Source organism: Anopheles merus, chromosome 2R, assembly GCF_017562075.2.
Source record: "Anopheles merus strain MAF chromosome 2R, AmerM5.1, whole genome shotgun sequence".
NCBI classification, from domain to species: Eukaryota; Metazoa; Arthropoda; class Insecta; order Diptera; family Culicidae; genus Anopheles; species Anopheles merus.
Genome location: NC_054082.1, coordinates 15,994,286 through 16,013,917, shown reverse-complemented (window position 1 = coordinate 16,013,917; position 19,632 = coordinate 15,994,286). Strand labels below are relative to the sequence as shown.

Below are 19,632 nucleotides of genomic sequence, written 5' to 3'. Positions count from 1 at the left end.
AAACTGTATGTGTTGTGATGAGAACTATTAGTTGTTACCCACGCCTGAGCAAAACACACCACAGACGGGGTGGTGTTGTATTGCATTTTCGTTTTACTATTTTAGTTTGCCTGTTGTGTGGTTGTTTAAACGTTACTGATATCACTCTGCTCAGCTGCTGCTGCTGCGTTACGGGGAGTTAAGGGAGAGATATTCCATATTTGCGCAAGGGAAACAGATAGCTAATTGCACGCTTTGCAGATCTAAATAGAAGCAAAGTGTGTTGTGATTCTTTGAAAACATTGCAATTGCCAAACAGTGAAAAGAGAAAGAGAGAGAGAGAGAGAGAGAGAGAGAGAGAGAGAGAAAAAAACAGAGCACTATACTTGTCATAACGATTAGTCTTGTTGAGTTACACTTTGATCTCTTTGAAGTCCTATGATGCGGCGCGCACACAGGATCAGAGGAACAAACTGAAGCTCCTGATCTTTCGTGCAATTTATATTTCATTTGTTCCATTCTATACTCTAGTCAATCTGTGCAAAACACTACTACAGTCTAAATTGGTTGCAAAATTGGTTTTTTGGCCTTTTGTTACATAGTTTGCAAACAATATTTTTTTTGTTTGTTTAATTTTGTTCTTGAAGATCGAGTGAGATTTGTTCTTGTTTTCCCTTTCAAACAACACAGTACGCACAAAATCACATTGAAAACGACCGAAAAAGTACGGTAGGTAAGAGCTTTTGTATCGTTGCTACTGCATGTCAGTTCCAAATTGCACGTCCAAATTGTCACCGTGGTCAGCTGGTTATCGATATCGCTTAACGTAATTAAATTAAATGCAATCAACACTCACTACTCACTAACAAACAGCTCACTGTTACAGCTCGATGTAAAACAAAAAGCAAAATAGAGTAGATAATAAATAAATAGGAGCAAATCACTGGCAAGCAGCGACGCAAGCAAATGAGTGCGCACCGCAAATTGCCCTGCCCTTTTAAGCCTAGTTACATATATCACCGAAGAAAACAGCTCAATTATTTATACAAATACAACTAATTCTAATTTCCTTTTTCTCCTGTTTTCCCTAAACTCTTCTTCTTCTCCCACTAAACCCCACTAAACCTATACGCTAATCGAAGCAGGAGTGTGTGTGGTTACAGCCTTTCATTTCAATTTCAATTTCCTGCGCCAGAAAGGAGGCCGGTCGTGGCTTGCCGCTTTGCCGACCACCGTTTTCAGCTTCTGCAGCAACTCTGCCTCCCACGTCGCCAGTGTCAGTAGCGTTTCGCCTTGATTGTTTCGCGGGGGTTGATTGATCGGTATTCCGGAAGATACGTGAAGGGGGAAGGAGCACATTACGCACAAAAAGACATTTTGTAAAAAGGTGTTGCAACGTGTGTTCAATTCCATTCGAGGGGGTTGTGCAAACTGGAGTTTGATTGCATTCGGGGTGGGTTTCTTGAGGGAGGTTGTTTTTGCCACACAGCCTCACATACGAGCAGGGTTAAAGGAGCGTTACATTGATTGACCTTTCTAGTAGTGATACGAGTATGTTGTTGCTGGTTTTTAGTGTAAAATTGGGAGACGAGATGAAGCTTACTTGCCAGCGGCAAGCAGCATGTATTGGTGTTAAGCGTTTTAAAATGACAACATGTTGATGTAGTTAGCACTAGAGAGAGAGAGAGAGAGAGCAATGTCCTGCCGAAATTGGCAAACACTTGTATCTACTTCTACACATCGAGAAGGGTTGAAAGAATCGGTTCACAACACACATTTTGATTAGCATTAGATGACTGTATAGTAACGTAAGGAAAATGCACGGTGTATAAGTTCCATCTAAAGCCACCTGATCTAGGAATGACTGGATGTGTGCTGGGACGCATGTGGCATGGACAAGCGGGCGGTGTGTACCAAAAAACCAAAGACAGTTTTCTGTACTTGCGTTGACGGATGACGGGCGAAGCTTAAACGACTCAGTTAGCGCTCTCCGATTTGTAGCCGGACGGGGTAGCGTTTGCCGAAGCGCTAACACTAGCGGAGCGCTGGAATATGCCCAGCGCCCGTTTGCGACACACGGAAAGGCGACGCGAGCGGAAGGGACTCTTTCTACCACCGACGCCACCACCGCTACCGGCGATACTGCCAGCCGTGCTGCTGCCGGACTGGCTGTCCGACGGTGGGCCATCGTACTGCTGCTGTGAGCGTTGCCGTTGCATCGGCAGCCTGCTGGTGGTAGTACTGCTGCTAGCGGTGATGGTGGGTTCTAGCATTGACGAGCCCAGCGAGTACTGCCGAAGCAAATGCTATTCTCATTGGCCTAGATTACCCTGGACGTACTGCAGGCCCGAGCAGAGGTGCAGCATGATGATGCTGAGCGCCTGCACCCGCTCCTCCGACTGGCCCGCCAGGAAGGCCGATCTGGTGCTGTCGTGCTGCTGCTGCTGCTGCTGCTGGGTCGGCGTCTTGCCTTTGCCATCGGCAATTTCTAGCCGTTGGTGCGCGGGGTTCAAACAGTTAAAGGGTGGAAGTAGGGAGAAAAGGAGGAGAGAGAAAAAGAGATGTAGAATTATATTAAAAGAAGCCCAAAAGTGGTGAATTTTTCATAAAAACGTTTATAAAATGTGCAAATCTTGTAAAACTATGTAGAAATAATAAAAAAAGCAATTTAAAATACAATTTAAAAGTCTGAACAAAATGAGATAAATAAACCATTCAACAGCAAAAGAAAAAAAAACCTTACGGATGCGTCAAAAGTCCGAACCAAAAGCACACACAAAAACAAAGAAGGAAAGAAGATGAAAAGAAAGAAAACAAAAGTGTAATACTGTTTGCAGACAGCATGCAAATCATAAGTAGAAGTACATTTATTGCAATTGCAAGCTTATTAGCGAGATTAAACGTTTATCACATTACATCACATCCAATCGAGTCGATTGCGTTGTCTGATCGCTTTTAAAAAGGAGCGTAAATGCCTTAAGTAACAATGCCACAATGGGTTAGGAACGCACTCACACACATACACACTTTCGCTAGAGCACCACTGACCTAGTGCACCTGTGTCTGATTCATCTATTGCTTATTGCGTATGTATCACACCGGTACCGGATTACGCACAGCCGGTACCGCGGGTCAAAGAGGTGGTGGGGTCTTTAGTAATAAAAAAATGCTATAAATCGGCCGACCTACCTTTACTGTTAGCACCTGCGCCACTACCACCACTACTACTACTACTACTCTCCTTGGTCGCGTTTAGCACGGACTGGTTGATGGTTTCGTAGTCCAGCGCTATGTGCAGTTTGGAAAGCTGCAAAGAGAGTGCAGGGAAAGGATTGAGTACGGCGCACAGTCGAGGCAGACGCACGGGCCTCATCAACAACAATACCACCACCACCACCACCACCGTCGGTCCCTACCAGCTTGTTAATCTTCTCCGTCCGCACGTCCGGCTCACAGTCGCCGTACATCGCTTTGCTGCTGCTCTTGGCCAGCGCCATCAGCGTGTCGGACGGGCCGTACTCGATCAGCGGCGCCGTCAGATCGACAATCTGCTCCATGTTCAGCTCGTTCACGTCCTCCGGCAGGCTTTCGAGCCGCTGCGTCACCAGCAGGAACGGGTTGGCGCTCACGTTCGCCAGCGACTGCTTGCGGGGCGTGTGCTGTGGCGTGGGGGGTAAGCTTTTGCTGCTCGGGTTTAGCCCACCCATCGTCGGTATGGAAAGGTTGTTGGCCGAGTTGACGCGCTTCAGCCCCTGCACGAGCAGATCGCTGAAGCTTTGACGATGTGTTTCGAGCTTTGATTTCGGCACAATCTGTTGTTGCTGCTGCTGTTGCTGTTGCTGCTGCTGTTGTTGCTGCTGTTGTTGCTGCTGCAGTTGCTGCTGCTGCTGCTCTTCAGCAATGTCCACAAAGTCTTCCACCTCTATCGTGGGCGACTCGGGCTCGGTCACCTTAAATTCTGGCTGCTGGTTGGTGCCAACGGTTGCCGCCGCTGTGGATGCCATGGATGCCGCTGCTCCGGCCGCCATTATAATGCCGGTCGATGTGGATGAGGTGGTGGACGAACGGTCGGATGTTGTTCCCGCGGACGACTCGTTCGCTGTGCAAACGGTCGAGCTTTGACACTTGTTGATACACTTTTTGTGACAGCACATCGCACAGTCGCGGCACTGGACTGCATCCTTTAGCCAAATTTTCTTGCCACAGTAGTCGCACTGCGTGGTGCGGTGAAAGTGTGTACGGATGAAGTCGTGCTGCTGCTGCTGCTGCTGCGCCGGCAGCTGCGTGAAGGTGGACGAGGCGGACGGTTTGGCATCCAGCAGCAGGCCATCGGTCCGATCGTCGTCCAGCTTGTCGGCCGACCCGCGGCTGATCGTAATGAGCCGCTGCTTCTTGTTTTCCGCACTGATCGCTTTGCTGGTGGCGGCGGTGGGCGACGACAGGGAGGCCAGCGCACTGCCGTCCCAAACGAACGACAGCAGCACATCGCCGTAGCAGTAGTTTTGATCAAATCCGGACTGCATCGAGAGTGGGTGATTGGAGCTGGAATGTTAAAGGCCATCATTTAATAAAAAACAAAACGTACAGCAAATAAGCAAAGGCGCGCGCGCTCGCGTATACTAACACATCGATCGCTTCCGGTGGCAGCAGTGGATACTTCTTCAGATGGTGCCCCAGATGCGATTCGTTACACTCCACCAGTATACTGTTGATCGGGATGTTGAGATAGCCCAGCAGCCGGTGCTCCTCGTTGCTCTTGCCGAACACGCTCAGGTTCAGGTAGGAATACTTTTCCATCAGCTGGAACGTGCACGGGTCGTCCAGCCGGATGAACGAATTGAATTCCGCATCGATCGACGAGTGTTGCGGGTAGCATTCGACGTTCAGCGCTTTCGGCTTCGGTCCACCGGCAGCAGCCGGTTCCGAAAAGCTACCCCGCGGCGTCGACGTTTCCGCACCCCCCACCACAATGGTGGACGACTTTTTCACCGGCGTCGTGCCCGGTGTGTTCGAGTGGCTCGACTCACCGCCACTGTTGTCCTTCGAGTTGCGGCGGGCAAGCTTACGCTCGCGCAGCCCCGCCGTACCGCCACCGATCTGTACCGCTTCCACGTTCTTCACGAACGTAATGTTCAGATTCGGATCAATCTCCTCAAACTCCGGCTCGTAGTCGTCCAGCAGCGCATCGTTCCTGATCTGCCCCGGGACGAGCCGCTCGATGCGCAGCACAAACATGGGCCTGTTCAGCGTCTTGATCACCTTCGGCACCTGGCTAATGTTCGTCACCCGTTTGCCCTGGATCGAGAGCAGCACGTCGCCGCGGCGCAGCTCCGCCTTCGAGGCCGGCGTGTTCGGTATGACCGCATCGATCAGCACGGTCTGGTCGGACTGCTTGAACACGATGCCGATCTGCTGGTTTTTGGCCTTGTGTATCTCGATGTCGAGCGACACGATCATCATCGCGCCCTGGTCGTCCTGCTGGCGGGCCACCACCCAGGGCATGTGGGCGAGCGTCAGCGTGCAGTACACGTGCGTTAGCGTGCGGATCGGCGCATTCAGGCGGGAAATTTCCGCTATCGTCACCTCGAGCGAACCGTTCGGCACGATCTCGTTCAGTTCGTAGTCCTCCTCCACACGGTGGAAGAATGGTTTGTATCTGAAAGTAGCGCAAACAAAAACAAAGAAGGTCAATTAATGAGTGTAATGTCCCGCTGACTTTGCATGTGCAAAGGGACAAAACGATCGTTCGCACCTTAGCTTATAGTTGGGAAGCGTGTGCTTCCGACGGATCGCCTTCCGTATCTGGTTCGAGATCAGGCTGGTAATGTTGGACTGCATCTGCCGGCCCTGGAAGTGGGACTGCACGTCCAGCTCCACCTTCGGGTCGTTGATGAAGCTGAGCGACCAGTGCGTGTACGGTTTGCGGGTGAACTGCAACCGGGCCAGCCCGGACACCTGCTTCACCCGCAGCGCCAGCGAACCCTTCTTCCCCAGCACCATGTCGGCGTCGATCGTGAGCCGAAAGTTGCCCTCGTAGTGCAGATCCAGCAGCACATCCAAGCTTTCGATGTGTCCCTCGTCCGGGTGCAGGTCGACCGCGTGCAGGCGAAAGTTTTTTATCTCCGGAAACTGGCTGCCCAAATCCAGATCACGAATCTGTCGAATGAAGTTAGGGCAGGTGTAAGCCTCTCTCCTCCCTTGTGCGTCCTCTCACCGCCCTCTACTCACCGTCAGCTTGTCAAACAGCTTGCCCGTGGTCGTCTTGCTTATCAGCTCGTCCAGCTCGAGCGACAGCTTCCGGTGGAACCACTTGCGCACGCGGTTCGACTGCCGCAGCTCAAAGTACAGAAACTGCAGTATCAGATTGATGGCCATTATCGTGGATTTGCTTTCCTGATCCGGTGCCTTTATGTTCTCCAGCAGCGTCTGTCGGCGCGTCATGCGGAGTAGAGAACGTGAAAAACAAACAAATTAAAAGCACGCGACAGCAATTGGAAGCTAGTGAAGCGAATGGCTCTGCGGGAGGGACGAATGGTTGCTTCTTAGCAGAGAGAGAGAGAGAGAGAGAGAGAGAGAGAGAGAGAGAGAGAGAGAGAGTAAGGATGCAATCAACGGCAAATAATAACCAAACACAAACAAACGATACTAAATCATACATCGCGTCACCAACACCACCTCCACGCAGCATCCGTACCCGGAGGAAGGGGAGACAAATGCCTCACTTCTGGGAGATGTCACACCAGCAGGAAATCGCCCACGTGCGATATGCTGCGCACGGCAACAGCCCACAAGGCCACCTTCGAACCGCCCACCCCCCATCCCCCCCACCGTCCAGCGAAAACGTGTGCTTTGCTGAGCACGCCGCTGCTGGAAGGACGTGCTCTTTTGTGTGATTGAAAGTGTGGATTTGTTTTCACATTTTGTGCGCGCGTAGGCACGGCGCGGAGGTAAAAGGCTTTCGTTCTAAAAATAATTCTAACGAAATTAATCACCCACGGAACCGGCGACACACAAATACACACACAATAACAATATTCCCCTGGCGTGCTGGTTCGGGAGAAAAGCCCCTTTTCTGTGAGGAAGTTTGACGTTTTTTTATTTGATTTGTTCCCACTCTCCGGTGTTAAATTAGAAATAGAGGAATATAAATCTTGCGCGAGCAACGAACAAAGCTTCTGCCAACGCAAAGAGGACGAAGAAGATACATTTACGAAAGGACGTTCTCCTTCTGCCGCAACAGCCGCCGAGCCGTGTGCCCAACAACGTCCTTTCAACACCGTTGCCTTCCGGCTGGGAAGGGGCCACCGCGCCGGGACGGCACGCCGCATTCTGCGAACACAAAAATACTGTTTGCGTTTGCCGGGTTGACCCCGTCGCCATCCTCGTCGTCGTTGGCGTTGTTTGTCGTTTGTGTTGGCGTCTTCGTGCAGACGCCTCCGGATATGCTTGCACCTTAATGTCGCCCGCACCGTTGTCAGGCAGTGACGGCAATTAATTAGGACGGGCTCAGTGAATTATCTGCGATATGAATTTCGGTGTAGGAGAAACAGTTCGACAACAGCACGCCGTTCAATTTAACACGACCGGTTTGAAGGGGTCCGCCGCTGCAGACGTTCTCGTTCAAGGTTTGATATTTTAAGTTAAGCATCAGCTACAGTTTGTGTTACCAGGCCAGCGTGATTTGCTTGCTTTCTATATAAATGATTACTTATCAAGCTTCTTTCGAGGGAAACGAAAGCAGACCTCCTCGTTGGCATCGTTGTTAGGGTAGAGCTTGAGCCTCCCCATCATCCTTTCTCTACAACTTCTCCAAGAGTTTCCACACCCGGCGCATTGTCCAGACGAAGAGTATGAGCGTACACGTGGTACCGATCCCGATCGACACGATGAGCGATATGTGCACGACCAGCTTGGTGATGTTGTTCACACTGCCCAGTATGCACATCCCCAAGGCAACGAACGCTTCCCGCGGCAGCGTACAGTTGCACTTCCACATGGTCTCGATCGATGGTTGGCTACTGAGGTCGCGTTCTTCGCTGCTGAACGTCGCGAACGATTGCGTGAGCATCGGCTCAATGTCGTACCCGAGCTGGAACACGATTTTCTCGCTCGTCTTGATCAGGATCTGGTAGAGCGAGCTGGCCACGGCCGGCTGGACCGTACCGCACCGCTCCAGATCGACACGCACGTTCTCGAGAAACAGATCGGTACAGCCGGTCGACTGCTCCACCCAGAAGCTGAACTGGATCAGCGGCTTCAGCCCGCAGTATAGCTCCAGCACGCCCTCGACGATGTCGGTCGCGTTCGGGTGCGGCTGCGACTGGACGCGCACCGAGATGCAGCAGTATTCTTTGATCGGCTGCAGCACCGCCGGCAGGTCCAAGTCCGGCTTCTTATCGAGCGTGATGAGGTCGTAGATCCGATCCGGGATAAGCAGGGACGCGTTCGAGTCCGGTGTGACGACCGTTCGTATCTGGCAGGCCATTCGCGGTGCCGTCGTCGTTTCGGGCGTTTCTGCCGAACTGTCGGGTGGCACCGTGGGCCCGGCTGCTGTCGGGGAGTGCTTTATCCCACTTGGTAAACCATTGTTGACTATAAACTGCCCGTCGGTTGCGTGTGGCAAGGTGCCGAAGAACGCCACGGTACAGTACCAGAGCAGCGGAACACGGAGCCAGAAGTGGAACATTGTAGGACTGTTGAGTGACTGTCGGGGTGCACACTGGGGCAAGCAGCGTAGATTTGTGTCCAGCGCAGCCAGCCAGCAGCAAGTGTTTGATTGAATAATAATTGTGGATAAACATGTGCTTTCATCATAGATGGAGAGAACATAATAGCCTCTACAGTCATTGAGCGTCTATTGGGCAATGGTTTAGGGCAGTCCAAAACGAAACGAGTGTGAAGAAAGGTCGATAATTCAACTGGCCGGTCACGCCATTGCAATAAATTCGGGCAATCTCGGGGCAGTTTGTCTGTTTGCATTTTTGAATCGCTACGAACCTTCCCAAAAGTGTCTTCCTAAATTCCCCAATTCTTGGAGCCTAACCTTCAAATGGTCATAATAAATCCCTCTCACCTCTCAACCCCCTTTGTTCGTGTCCCCAGGGAGTCAGGATTGAGATCGTAAATTTTTTACAACAAATCAAGGCCGCTTGCCATAGTTGCTGCGTGCACCAGCGCCATCCTTCGGCGAACATCTCCGGCAATAAAACCAAAGTGATAATGAGGAGAGAATGGGTTTCGTTTTGAGATGGTTCCCGATAGCAAACTAAAGAACGCCTTTCCTGTTTGCCGTCTTACTACTACTATAGGACGGTGACGAGCACGGGCACACTATCCTAAGGTCAGGAGGCATTAAATCGTCAACCAAGCGTCTCCCTGCCCAGGTGGCAACATTCTTTCTTATTAGTTTAGTCGTGTCCTGGGAGGGGAGGGAAAGCCCGTACGTCCCCCGGGCAGGTAAGTTGCAGCCAGCGGCCAAACGGTTGATGAAAATTATGAACCATAATATATAGCAGCAATGGTGGAAAGCCATTTTCCATGCTGGTGCTGGGTGTACGCCGGCCGATGTGAACATTTTTAATGATGTTTGTCGAACCGGTGTCTCGTAACCCGGGCCAGGCAAACGACGAGCAAAGATGAGGAGGTTGTCCTCCCGGGGGAAGGAGAGGAGAGTACACGGCACGGTATCCGTTGCTCAATCTTTAACAACACGAGCCAGCCTGCCTCGGGGCTACCAAACCAGGTCTCGGCTGCAGGTGTTTTAACTGCAATCAATAACTTAGCACCGGCACCGGGAGCGGCGTGGTAGCTCAGCTTCGGCCCGCTGGAAGATCCTTTTCTCTGACGTGCGCGCTGGGTTGGGTTGGGTGTAGCGTAGTGCTGCAAAAAGAAAAAAAAACACACCGGTAGAGCACCGCTTCTCTCGGTTGGCTTGTGTCATTTCGACTGTGCTTTGGCGATAAAAGCGGGTTCTTAAGGGGAACAAGTTAACCCTTGTACAGCTACTCGACACACACACACACACACTATTTATAACCACTCATTATGTAGTTGGTGCTTGGCAAACGGAAATCATGCTCTGCTGGAGCGAGTTTTGAGGGAATTTTCTGCTCTTTCACCTACTCAGTGCGGCGAGTGATGCAATGAAAAATTAAAAAAAAGTGATGGAAGGAAAAAGGAAGATTTTTCGTGAAGAATTTTACAAAGCTTACGTTTTCCACAAGCAGCCGCCGCGCGTTGGAATTGGTGGGAAAATTCTAAGCAAACGAAACTTTTCCTACCGCTCCTGCAAGGGGGAAAAAAGGCACCATGACTCAACTACAACAATGAGGAATGCAGCTTTGAGACACACTCTGTGCTTGTGTGTGTGTGTTGCGGTGCCATTGTGAGTTAGCAACTTTAATTCGAGCACCATCAGCCGCCGCAGGGTGGCCATACATTTTAGAGCAGCAGCAACTGAACCAGCGCCTTTTCAGTTTTCAATTCATGCCGCTGCCCAATGAAATTGAGTAATCGTGAGCGGGCTGGGTTTGCTGCTCAAGCCCGCCCGGCAAACGCGCTCGGCACAGCAACTGGGTCGCCGTCCAGATTGGTGATGGTAGCGCAGCCCTTTCGCCAAGCGCACGAAGCTTTGACAAATGAAAACTGGAGTATGTGGTTCTCGTACATGTGGCCCATCCACCATTCCGTTCTTTCATCCCACCACCCGCGCTAGTGTGGGAAGGCGTGGGATTTCTTTTGTAGTGGGTTCAGCTGGGTGGAAATTCATTGCTTGCGCATTGCCTCTCCTGCGGCAGAAGGACATTCACAAGATGTGCTCGAGTGTTCGTGCTCGTACGTGCAGTGGCACTGATGCAGGCTGATGCCCGGTCCCCAGGTTCGACGGTTACCGAATCTCGGTGTAACCAATCTTGTTGGTCACAATCTCACACACACACACATACACGCAGACAGGCGCGCGAGTGGGCAAGAGTTCAAACTTTGTGCGCACATTCTTATCAGCCGGGAAGCAAACCAGACATCATGCTGCCGTACGACAGACGGTGGCAGTTGCTAAAATTAAAAAAGAAGAACAAAAAGAAGAAGAAAAAGGGTAGAGTGAGCCAGGACACACAATCCATGATCCGTGGCGCTGCACGCCATGCGTTCTGTGGCTTGTCTTTCTGCTTCCGATTGGATTTGTTGGAAAATCTTATTCCTACTGGATTGGTTGAAACATTCTTCCACACACTCTCTACTTTTCTCCGGCGGAAAAGCACCGCATATTTAATGTGTGGAAAATGTGGGCTTTGGAGAAAGAAAGGGGTATAAAACTTGTTAACTTTCATCGTTGAGTTTCGTATGTTTGGTGTGTGTGTGTGTGTGATGTGGTTGTCGCTCCGCTGCAAGGAGAGATCCTTTCCCCCTATTCGGTGGGCACTGCGAGGCCACGTTCTGGGAAAAATTTTCAAAAATCCATTCGCACCGTTCCTTTTCAGCCGTTTTCAGCCCGTGTGGTGGTGATGTTGGTGGTGGAGTTTGTTTTACGTGCTGTCCTCTGTTTCGCTTTTGATCTCACTCTTTCTCTCTGCTCTGCAAAATTAACATAACTGTTTGCCAGTACCGCCGGTTGCACCATTTCGATTGTGGGACAGCAAGTAGGCAGCTCTCGGGGCAACGGGGCAGTGGAGTTGCTGGAGGTCAGCTTTCCTATCTGTTGATTTTGGGAGATGGATTCTGTTACCGTGCTCGCCAAATAAAATCGCAGCTTGCTCGGGGAAGGATAATAATTGCTGGCAACAGTTTACGATTAAAGCAGGAAACGGAGACTAGAGCGCAATGCATAATCCTCATCCTCAATCCCATGGTTCCGGGCGGAAAAGTGGAGCGTTTTAGTTAAGGTCGTCAAGGCCTGAAAGGTTGGGGCAAGGCTTTGCACTCTCTCTCTCTCTCTCTCTCTCTCTCTGTCTCTCTCTCTCTCTCTCTCTCTGTCTCTCTCTCTCTCTCTCTTTCTCTCTGCTCCATGACGTCAGAAACGTTTGCTTAAAGGTGCAAAATCGATCCGATGGTTCATTAAATCGCAATGAGCTTGACGGTCCTGCCATCGGGCGGACGCTTATCCTTCCCCGCTGAAAATCTGTTTTTGCATCATTTATCGTAGCCGATGTTTCCCTCTCCCCCTCCACCGTTGTTTTCTGAATATTCATATTTAATAATCGACGGGGCAGGTGGATTCAACACATTTCAAAGAAACACAAATTTAAACATGTTTACAGTGGGTCATATTTAAACGGTCGGAAAAGTCGCGTTTTGGGGCAGAGTGTCATTTGCGCCAAACTTTGCATAGTTATGAAATAGAAGAGTATGATTTAATGTGTCTCGCAACAGGAACCAAACGGACGCAATACTTAACGTTCTATACTCTTATCAGTGCTTTGATGTTTTGTCGTGAACCCACGGCAACAGAAACAAATGGCAAACACACGCAGGCACCTTAATTCATACCATGCTGTGTCCCAGCTCCTCTTCTCTCCCTTCCCCACCGTGTTTTGGGGCTACAGACCATCATAAAAAAGAAACACGCTCACCCCGCGCTGTCCCCGAACCAACCTAAATCGATGAACCCATCGAACGGTGGTTGACTGTGTAACAACATTAAGACATCTTTTTCTGTGTCTGTCGTAAAAAAAAAACAAAAGTGAAACCTGCGCTATCAACCTCTTAAGAGGGGAGAAGGAGGGGGTAAAAACAGCACTACCTAATCCGCCATCGACCGGCGAGTTTCAGCCACCAGGCGGAAAAGGGCAACAACCGCCAAAAAAGTGCCGCTCGCTGACGACAAGCACAATCAAGGGAAGGACAACCGGGTACCGATGCAGCAGCACCGACCGCGGTGCGTCATTTAACCGGAACGGTTTTGGCTTTTGGGGGCCTCGTGGCGGCCCTACTATATACCCGTGAATGTGTCTTGACGCGTGAGTCACACACACACACACACACATACCCGCCAGTGTCAGTAATAAAAACATGCCCATTTCCACGATGGTTTTCGATGGAGGAAATGGAACTGCCTTCGGGAAAAAGGGAGGGGGCCGAAAGTAGGTCACGAGCTATTGGGCACAATTTTTTTGCCGTAGCTGTTCATTGGGGTATACCCTTCGTTTCCTGGTGCCTTTTCCTCGGCCTTTTCCTTCCTTTTCCTAGTGCTTTATCGGGGTTGTTTTCGGTATTTTACGAATGTGTTTCCTCAGCATTTTACGGAGAAGGAAAAACATCCCGCAGGCAATCGGTGAAAAAAGAAAGATTACACTCGCAAGAAAAGGCTGAACAGGATGGAAAACAAAACAGAAATTGAGAAGAAAAAAAAAAACAGAACAAAACGGAAATTGGACACTCCCGTAGCAGCAACAGCAGCTGGGGGAGCGGGAAACCGTGATCCCGGGACTTACATCGGGCAGTACGTAGCGTTCGCTGAAGGCCGATTTGCGCTGATTTTCCTCCTCCTGGTCCAGTTCCGGCAGGCGGAAGTATCGCACGAAGGCATAGTACTGGATCAGCAGCATTACCACCGCCCCGATCACGCACGACATCAGGCAGAACAGGAGCAAGTTGACGAAATCCATCGTGCCGACCGGGAGGGACTCGGGCTCGGGTGTCCTTTCTTTGTTTATGTGTATGTGCCTCCCTGTTGCAGCGGAATGTTTGCAATCGGCACAAAACGCGGCGCGTGCTTCGATTTGCCTTGACCTTTCCGATTGTTTGCCGATGCTGCACGGCCACAGGTTCTGCGGGGAGTTGGGGCCCCTTGCACAACGGTTGTTAGGGACAACGGGGCTGGCTGCAATTAATTCTGCTTTTGTTTTTAATTTCACACGCAAACCCACACACGCACACCGGCGCACACGGGGATTGTTGTCGATCGACCGGAGGCGCACTGTATGACTAACTTTTAATCACTTCCGTTCCGTCGCCCGTTTATAATCGACGGAGAAAGCGACCGCTCGCGGCTCACACTGCACACAGTGACGGGGTTTTTTTTTTTGTAATATATTTCGTCACCTTCGCCACCCGTTTCTTTTTGATGCGCTTGATTCAGGAACGGGGAATACACACGGCACTCGGTGTGCATGCTAGAAGCTAGAACGGCACCGCCCGCACAACCACCGCACACCCTTTGCCGCTTTGTTGGAAGCAATTTCGCGCGTCACCCGACTCGCCGCGGACATTATTAATTTAGCACTAATGCAGGCTGGTGGCACCTGTCGCGATTCACCGAAGCACCGGAGCAGAGCGTACACAGGTTATGCGAACAAGGACTGGTGTTGCATCGTGCGTGGTGCTGTGGCACACCGTTCCCGACACGGTTCCCCCAAAACACGGCTGTCCCACAAGGTGTCCTCACGTTCCGGGAGGGGTGGGAGGGAAAGCGGAACACAGTGCTCCGCACGTTCACTGTATTGCGCGCACCGTTTCAGTGTTGCTGCTTCAACATCCGCGATCGAAATTGTGTTCGGGCTCGCGACCAGGCAGCAGAAAAGTGCTTACACCATTGTTGTTGTTGTTGTGTTGTGTCGAGCCACCGTTTTGACAGTTGCGACAGCGATGTAGGGTGGAATAGGGACGCGCGAGAAAGCAGTGCCGAGTAAAATAGCGTGGTTTTTCGAAGGAAAATAATGATAAGGATTACTGACAGTTTAGTAAAAATGTACTAGTGCATTAGCTGAAACGATTGCATTGTTTATTTATGTGTAAAATTGTAAATAATAGTTTGAACACACTATCCAACGATACTGCATACGAGTTTGCAGCACGGGCAGGGTGCGCATTCCCATTGCGCGATTTTGACAGCAAAGACCGTGTCCAGCGTTTCAAATTGACAGTTTGAAGATGTAACGTCGTTACAAGTTCGGTTACCTGTTGGTGGAAGTTTGGAAGTTAGATTCATCGATTTAGTTTGGAAAATTGATTTTATGTATTGATATCATATATGAAAGTGCGTATAATAACTGTGAATTTGCTCTGTTCTGTAAAAAAGAAAGGTACCCAAGCGCCACAGATTAAGCTTAAACGACTGGAAAATTGAATATCCATAGGAAAAAAATGAAAGCTTCACAGCTTCATTGGTTTGATCAATAGATGGCGTATTACAACTCATCATTATATTGCTATCCTTTTCTTGCAATGTGTTTCGACAAGTTTCATCTTATAATGACCTATATAGCCTTCTAACTTTCTGAGCAAAAATCTATACGAATGGTCGTGTGGTCAGATACGTGGGTATCAACACCAACGACCATTACTCAAATCTCACTTGCTTCAGTACTGGTGGTTTCCGTTGGAGTTTAGTATTTAAACAATCGTATCGCCGTTCTAGTTCTAGCGATGCATAACTTCAATGCGAAACCATACAACAGTACAGAGGAAATGAGAAAGCTCTCCTCCAAGCGAGGAAGCTCCACAGGTTGGGTATCCCACAAACAGATGGCGCCACCAGCTTTTTTGCTATTTTTAGAATGCATGAGTCGTTTGCCGTCTGCTAAACGAAGTCTTTCTATATTCCGTTTAGGTAGAGAATTTGAGGCGTTTAGAAGCCGTTTAGTGGTCGTTTAGTGGATTTGTGGCACTTGGGTAAGCTCAGCATATGCATGTGATACATTGCTCATCGACAAACCGACGTGACACTGATGTTACAAAAGTGTCCCACACGAAAGTACTGTCATTTACCAGTGAGGCGAACACTTTTGTCAAAGTAAGCTCTGTTCACGGCTGCTTCGATGTAAGCAACTTTTATAAATACAAATTGCGAAGGAAGTGTGAGGCAAGATTTTGTGAGAATTATTGGACAAAACACCCAGGAAAATCATTTTATAAGTTTCTAAATCAATGCAAAAGATGTGAGAAGTACATAAAACAATAAGCATTGCAATTTGCGAAGAAAAACAAAAAGGGGTTTTAGCAGTGTCTCCTCTGTGTCAGTGTAGTAAGCGAATCATTATAGAGATGGCGGTAGTGTTTAACGTATTTTCATTTGAAATAAGGAGACAACTTTTGAAGCTCATTTTGTTCGAAGTGTCACGTCGGTTTGTCGGTTATATTGCTCTCCATTGCGCCACACAATGAAACACACACAAACACGCAAATGTTGTTTATATTTTCTGATCTTTTTAGATTGATTTTCTTTTATTAGTTCATAACTTTTTTTATCGCCTCCACGGTTGCTGTTGTTGTTGTTGTTGTTGTTTTTGGTTGATTTTTGTTTTCTTCATCAGAAATATTGCTAAATATAAAATAGTGAAAAAATGTACAAATGCTGTGGATGCATCCAAATCGCTCTTACCGGCACCCTTTGCTTTTGTGTTTTTTTTGTGTTTTGTTTTTATTTGTTTTTGTGCAATTTTTGCAAAACTACTCGCTCGCTGAAAACTGAACGCGCTTCCAAATCGATACCAATGGAATGCAAATTTGCTTACTGCCCCAAGATTCACCACCTCCCTAGAAGAGGTTTAAATATCTTCTCTGTTGTGATACTTTGTTTTCCTACGTGAACATTATAATTAATCTAAAACAAAAGTGAAGCAACTTTCTGAGCCCGGTTATGCGTGTACTCGGTGAAAGGCAAGTAACTGGACAAGAAAGAAAGGAAGTGAAAACAAAAATAATCTCAGAACAATAGGACAGTACGATTTCCTGTTGTATGGAAGAGTGGCAGTAAGAATGCATGTTTAATTTCGATATCATCTACCGGTACCAGTTCCCTTGGCCCTTTTAATTCGCGATGACCGGTAACCGGTATGGTAATTGCTGTGTAGTTTTAATTTAATCAAAAGCACAGCTTCAGCAAATAGTAAAGCCATCCAACAAGCGCTACCTACGCTGTGACGCTAAACCCTGCAGGTGATCAATGGATGAAGAAGACAAACCAATTTGGTACTTCTAAATATGCGGCGTTTGGCGATTATCCCTTTGCTATCCGCGTTGAAGGTAGGTAAAGGAGTTCGCGTTATAATTAGTTTGCGATCTGGTAAATGTAACGACTGTGTCTCTACGCATGGAGCATCAAACCAGCTAACCAACCCTCGATTGCCTATGGTATGTACAGTTCGCTGCTGCCGCCCCGAACGGCACGGTACTAGTAGTAGTGTTTTTGCAAATGTGAAATTGGAATTGTTTCGTTTAGCTAGTGAGAATTCAATTGGTTGCTTGCGTTAGTAAACGTTATCCTGCAGGCGGACTAACTCTCTCTCTTTCTTTCGCTCCCTCTTCATATATTTGTATGTATATATATCAACATGAGTTCAGGTTATCGGTTTCCCCGTCTTTTTCCCTTTCTCTTTCGTTTTTGTGATGCGGTTTTGTGTTGTACGTGGTGTGCGTTTGGGTTTGCTTCGCTGTTAGCTAATTGTATTATTTTGCATCGAATTTCATGATTTGGTTGTATTATGCGTTCTGTGTTTTTTTTTTAATATTCAGTTATGTTCATGTCACTTTTTTGTTTTGTTGTGGTTGTGTTTGTAACTCCTAAGATTGCGGCAAAGTTTTTGGAGGTCGATTTGAATTAGCTTAGATTAGCCTACGCACTAAATTGGTTGGTTTTAGCTAAATGTCTAAATGTTATCTTATCACTTTTCCCGTTGTTGTTTGTTTTTCCTTTACTGTTTGTTGTTTGCTTGTTTGTTTGCTTGCTTGCTTACCTCCTGTGTTGAACTGTTCCCGTTCAATCTGTTCCGCACTGCTGTTAGTGTGTGTATTCTTGATTCCTCACTAATTGCTTCATGGTTTTTGAACCCCGCCCCATTCTACTATATTTATATATGGAATACTATGTATGATTATATGTTAAAAGTAAACATTTCGTTTTGTATTTATTCGAATGTATAGGGTGCATTTGCTCCGAGTATGTCCTCGATAGGGCAGAGCGATGTGGAGTTGAGTGGCTCCTGGGAGGCTTGTAGTAAAACTGTATGCATAATATTATAACATAACAAACATCAAAACTGCAATTTTGTTAGGTGCGCTTTAGCGCCACTATCCAATCCAGAACGGGCATGCATGCATCAGCGTGCAGGCAAAAATGGGAAATAAAAGAAATTTGTTATGTTTGTTTTGTGTTCGTCTCTTCTTCCCATTCTGCTCTTCTTCCCCTAATTAATCGCTGCCTTCGATTTTTATCATGTAAACATTATATCGTAATGACTAGCACCGTCACAGGGAATGGTGTTGGTGCTAGTATTTGTTATTTTTTTTAATTATTATTGCTATAACCGATTCATATTTGCAAAAATGTTTTCACTCATTGTTGTGTTTTGTTGTCTTATTTTGAAGCAATCGATTTTTTTGATTGTATCGATCCAATTGCATCTGCCACGGCTACACCCCCAACCACGCTTAGAAGCTATATCAATTCGTCGTACCCACCTTCCGTAACATTCGCCTTTCCCAAATTTTTTAAAGCTTTATTTAAACTCTGCCATTGCAACAAGAGAGAGAGAGAGACACATTCTATCAACTAGCCTACCGGTACGCAATTAAGCAGTGCAAATAAATGGAAATATCTGTCCATTGCTGTTGCTGCTACTCAATTTCTACAATAGTGCAAAGTCTAATCGTTGGTTCAGTTTGCCAATGATTTGCCAATGCAGGGACTGTATGTATGTATGCGTCGAACGAATAAACCTGGCGTTGGCTACAAATTCAAAGCAACGCAATGGAACTAATAGCAAAGAGAGCCGTAGCTACTACGTACGGGAACAAGCAGTTGCTTAACGTGCGTTTGATGTTCAAGGTATGAGTATGATTGATATGATTGTAGTTTTATTTTGTATGTTTGCTGTTCTAGAAAAGAATTGCTAAAAAACCCGAATACAAACTCTTCAAGCAAACGGTCTACTAACGCTCTACTTGAATGCTATATCAAACGTAGACTTAGATCGTTCTATTCAATTCCTATTCCAAAAACTACCCGCCTGATTTCGTTTCTTTTCTGCCTCGGTAAGATTCTTCCTACGGTGAGGCTATTACTATAAACTAGGCAGAAAATTAACAACAACAGCACAATAAAAAAAACATTGTTCTAAGTAATTGCCTTAACGAAACAGTACTAAAAACGCTTGATTGTTAGAGTGATAAACGCTGGCAACACTTGCACGAAGAACAAAGAACAAATGCAGCTTAAACTCGAACACGGTATTGCTACGATTTCGCACTCTCTTTTCTATCCTTCACCCTGCCTCCGCTCCACTAACTTGCATATAAACTATAGTAACGAGTTGCCTAACGTAAAACAACAGCACCCTCAACGCGAACGGGGCTTGCACAATTGTTCTAAAAATTAGTTTTGCTCGATGCACTATGAACGGATGCATTTAATACTTCGTGTTTTGTGTTTTGTGTTTTTCTTCTTCTCTTTTTTCACGAAAAAAACCAGTTAGTTAACCTCAAAAGTCGAGACACTACACGCACGTGCACGTCTGTGCTAAAAACTAGATTGCTTCAACTGTTGTTTTTTCCTTCATCATTATCGATAAATTCCCCTGTCACACACACACACACACATACACACATATACTCCCTCTATATCCCTTCTCATTCAAATATCAATCGCGAATGGAACAACAACGTGTACGCCATATTGCTTTTACCCCCTCAACTAACCTCACATATCGGCGTGGTGCCCTT

The 19,632-nt window shown here is 47.7% G+C and overlaps 1 protein-coding gene across 1 annotated transcript; it reads right to left on the bottom strand.

Moving 5' to 3' along the window:
• Positions 1 to 706: 706 nt before the first annotated feature.
• Positions 707 to 14,527, bottom strand: LOC121588104 (PDZ domain-containing protein 8). Its single transcript, XM_041905719.1, has 7 exons — positions 13,407 to 14,527; positions 6,208 to 6,405; positions 5,732 to 6,135; positions 4,604 to 5,635; positions 3,396 to 4,521; positions 3,169 to 3,286; positions 707 to 2,467 (listed from the first exon to the last, which is right to left on the bottom strand). Exons 1-7 carry the CDS (start codon positions 13,578 to 13,580, stop codon positions 2,292 to 2,294), a joined length of 3,228 nt encoding a protein of 1,075 aa, XP_041761653.1. The 5' UTR covers positions 13,581 to 14,527; the 3' UTR covers positions 707 to 2,291.
• Positions 14,528 to 19,632: the final 5,105 nt, after the last annotated feature.

Coding starts and splice junctions, on each gene's coding strand:
- LOC121588104 (XM_041905719.1), bottom strand. CDS start 13,580: ATGGATTTCGTCAACTTGCTCCTGTTCTGCCTGATGTCGTGCGTGATC. Junction 6,406..13,406: donor AACGCTACGTACTGCCCGAT/GTAAGTCCCGGG, acceptor ACGCGCCGACAG/ACGCTGCTGGAGAACATAAA. Junction 4,522..4,603: donor CCACCGGAAGCGATCGATGT/GTTAGTATACGC, acceptor TTAACATTCCAG/CTCCAATCACCCACTCTCGA.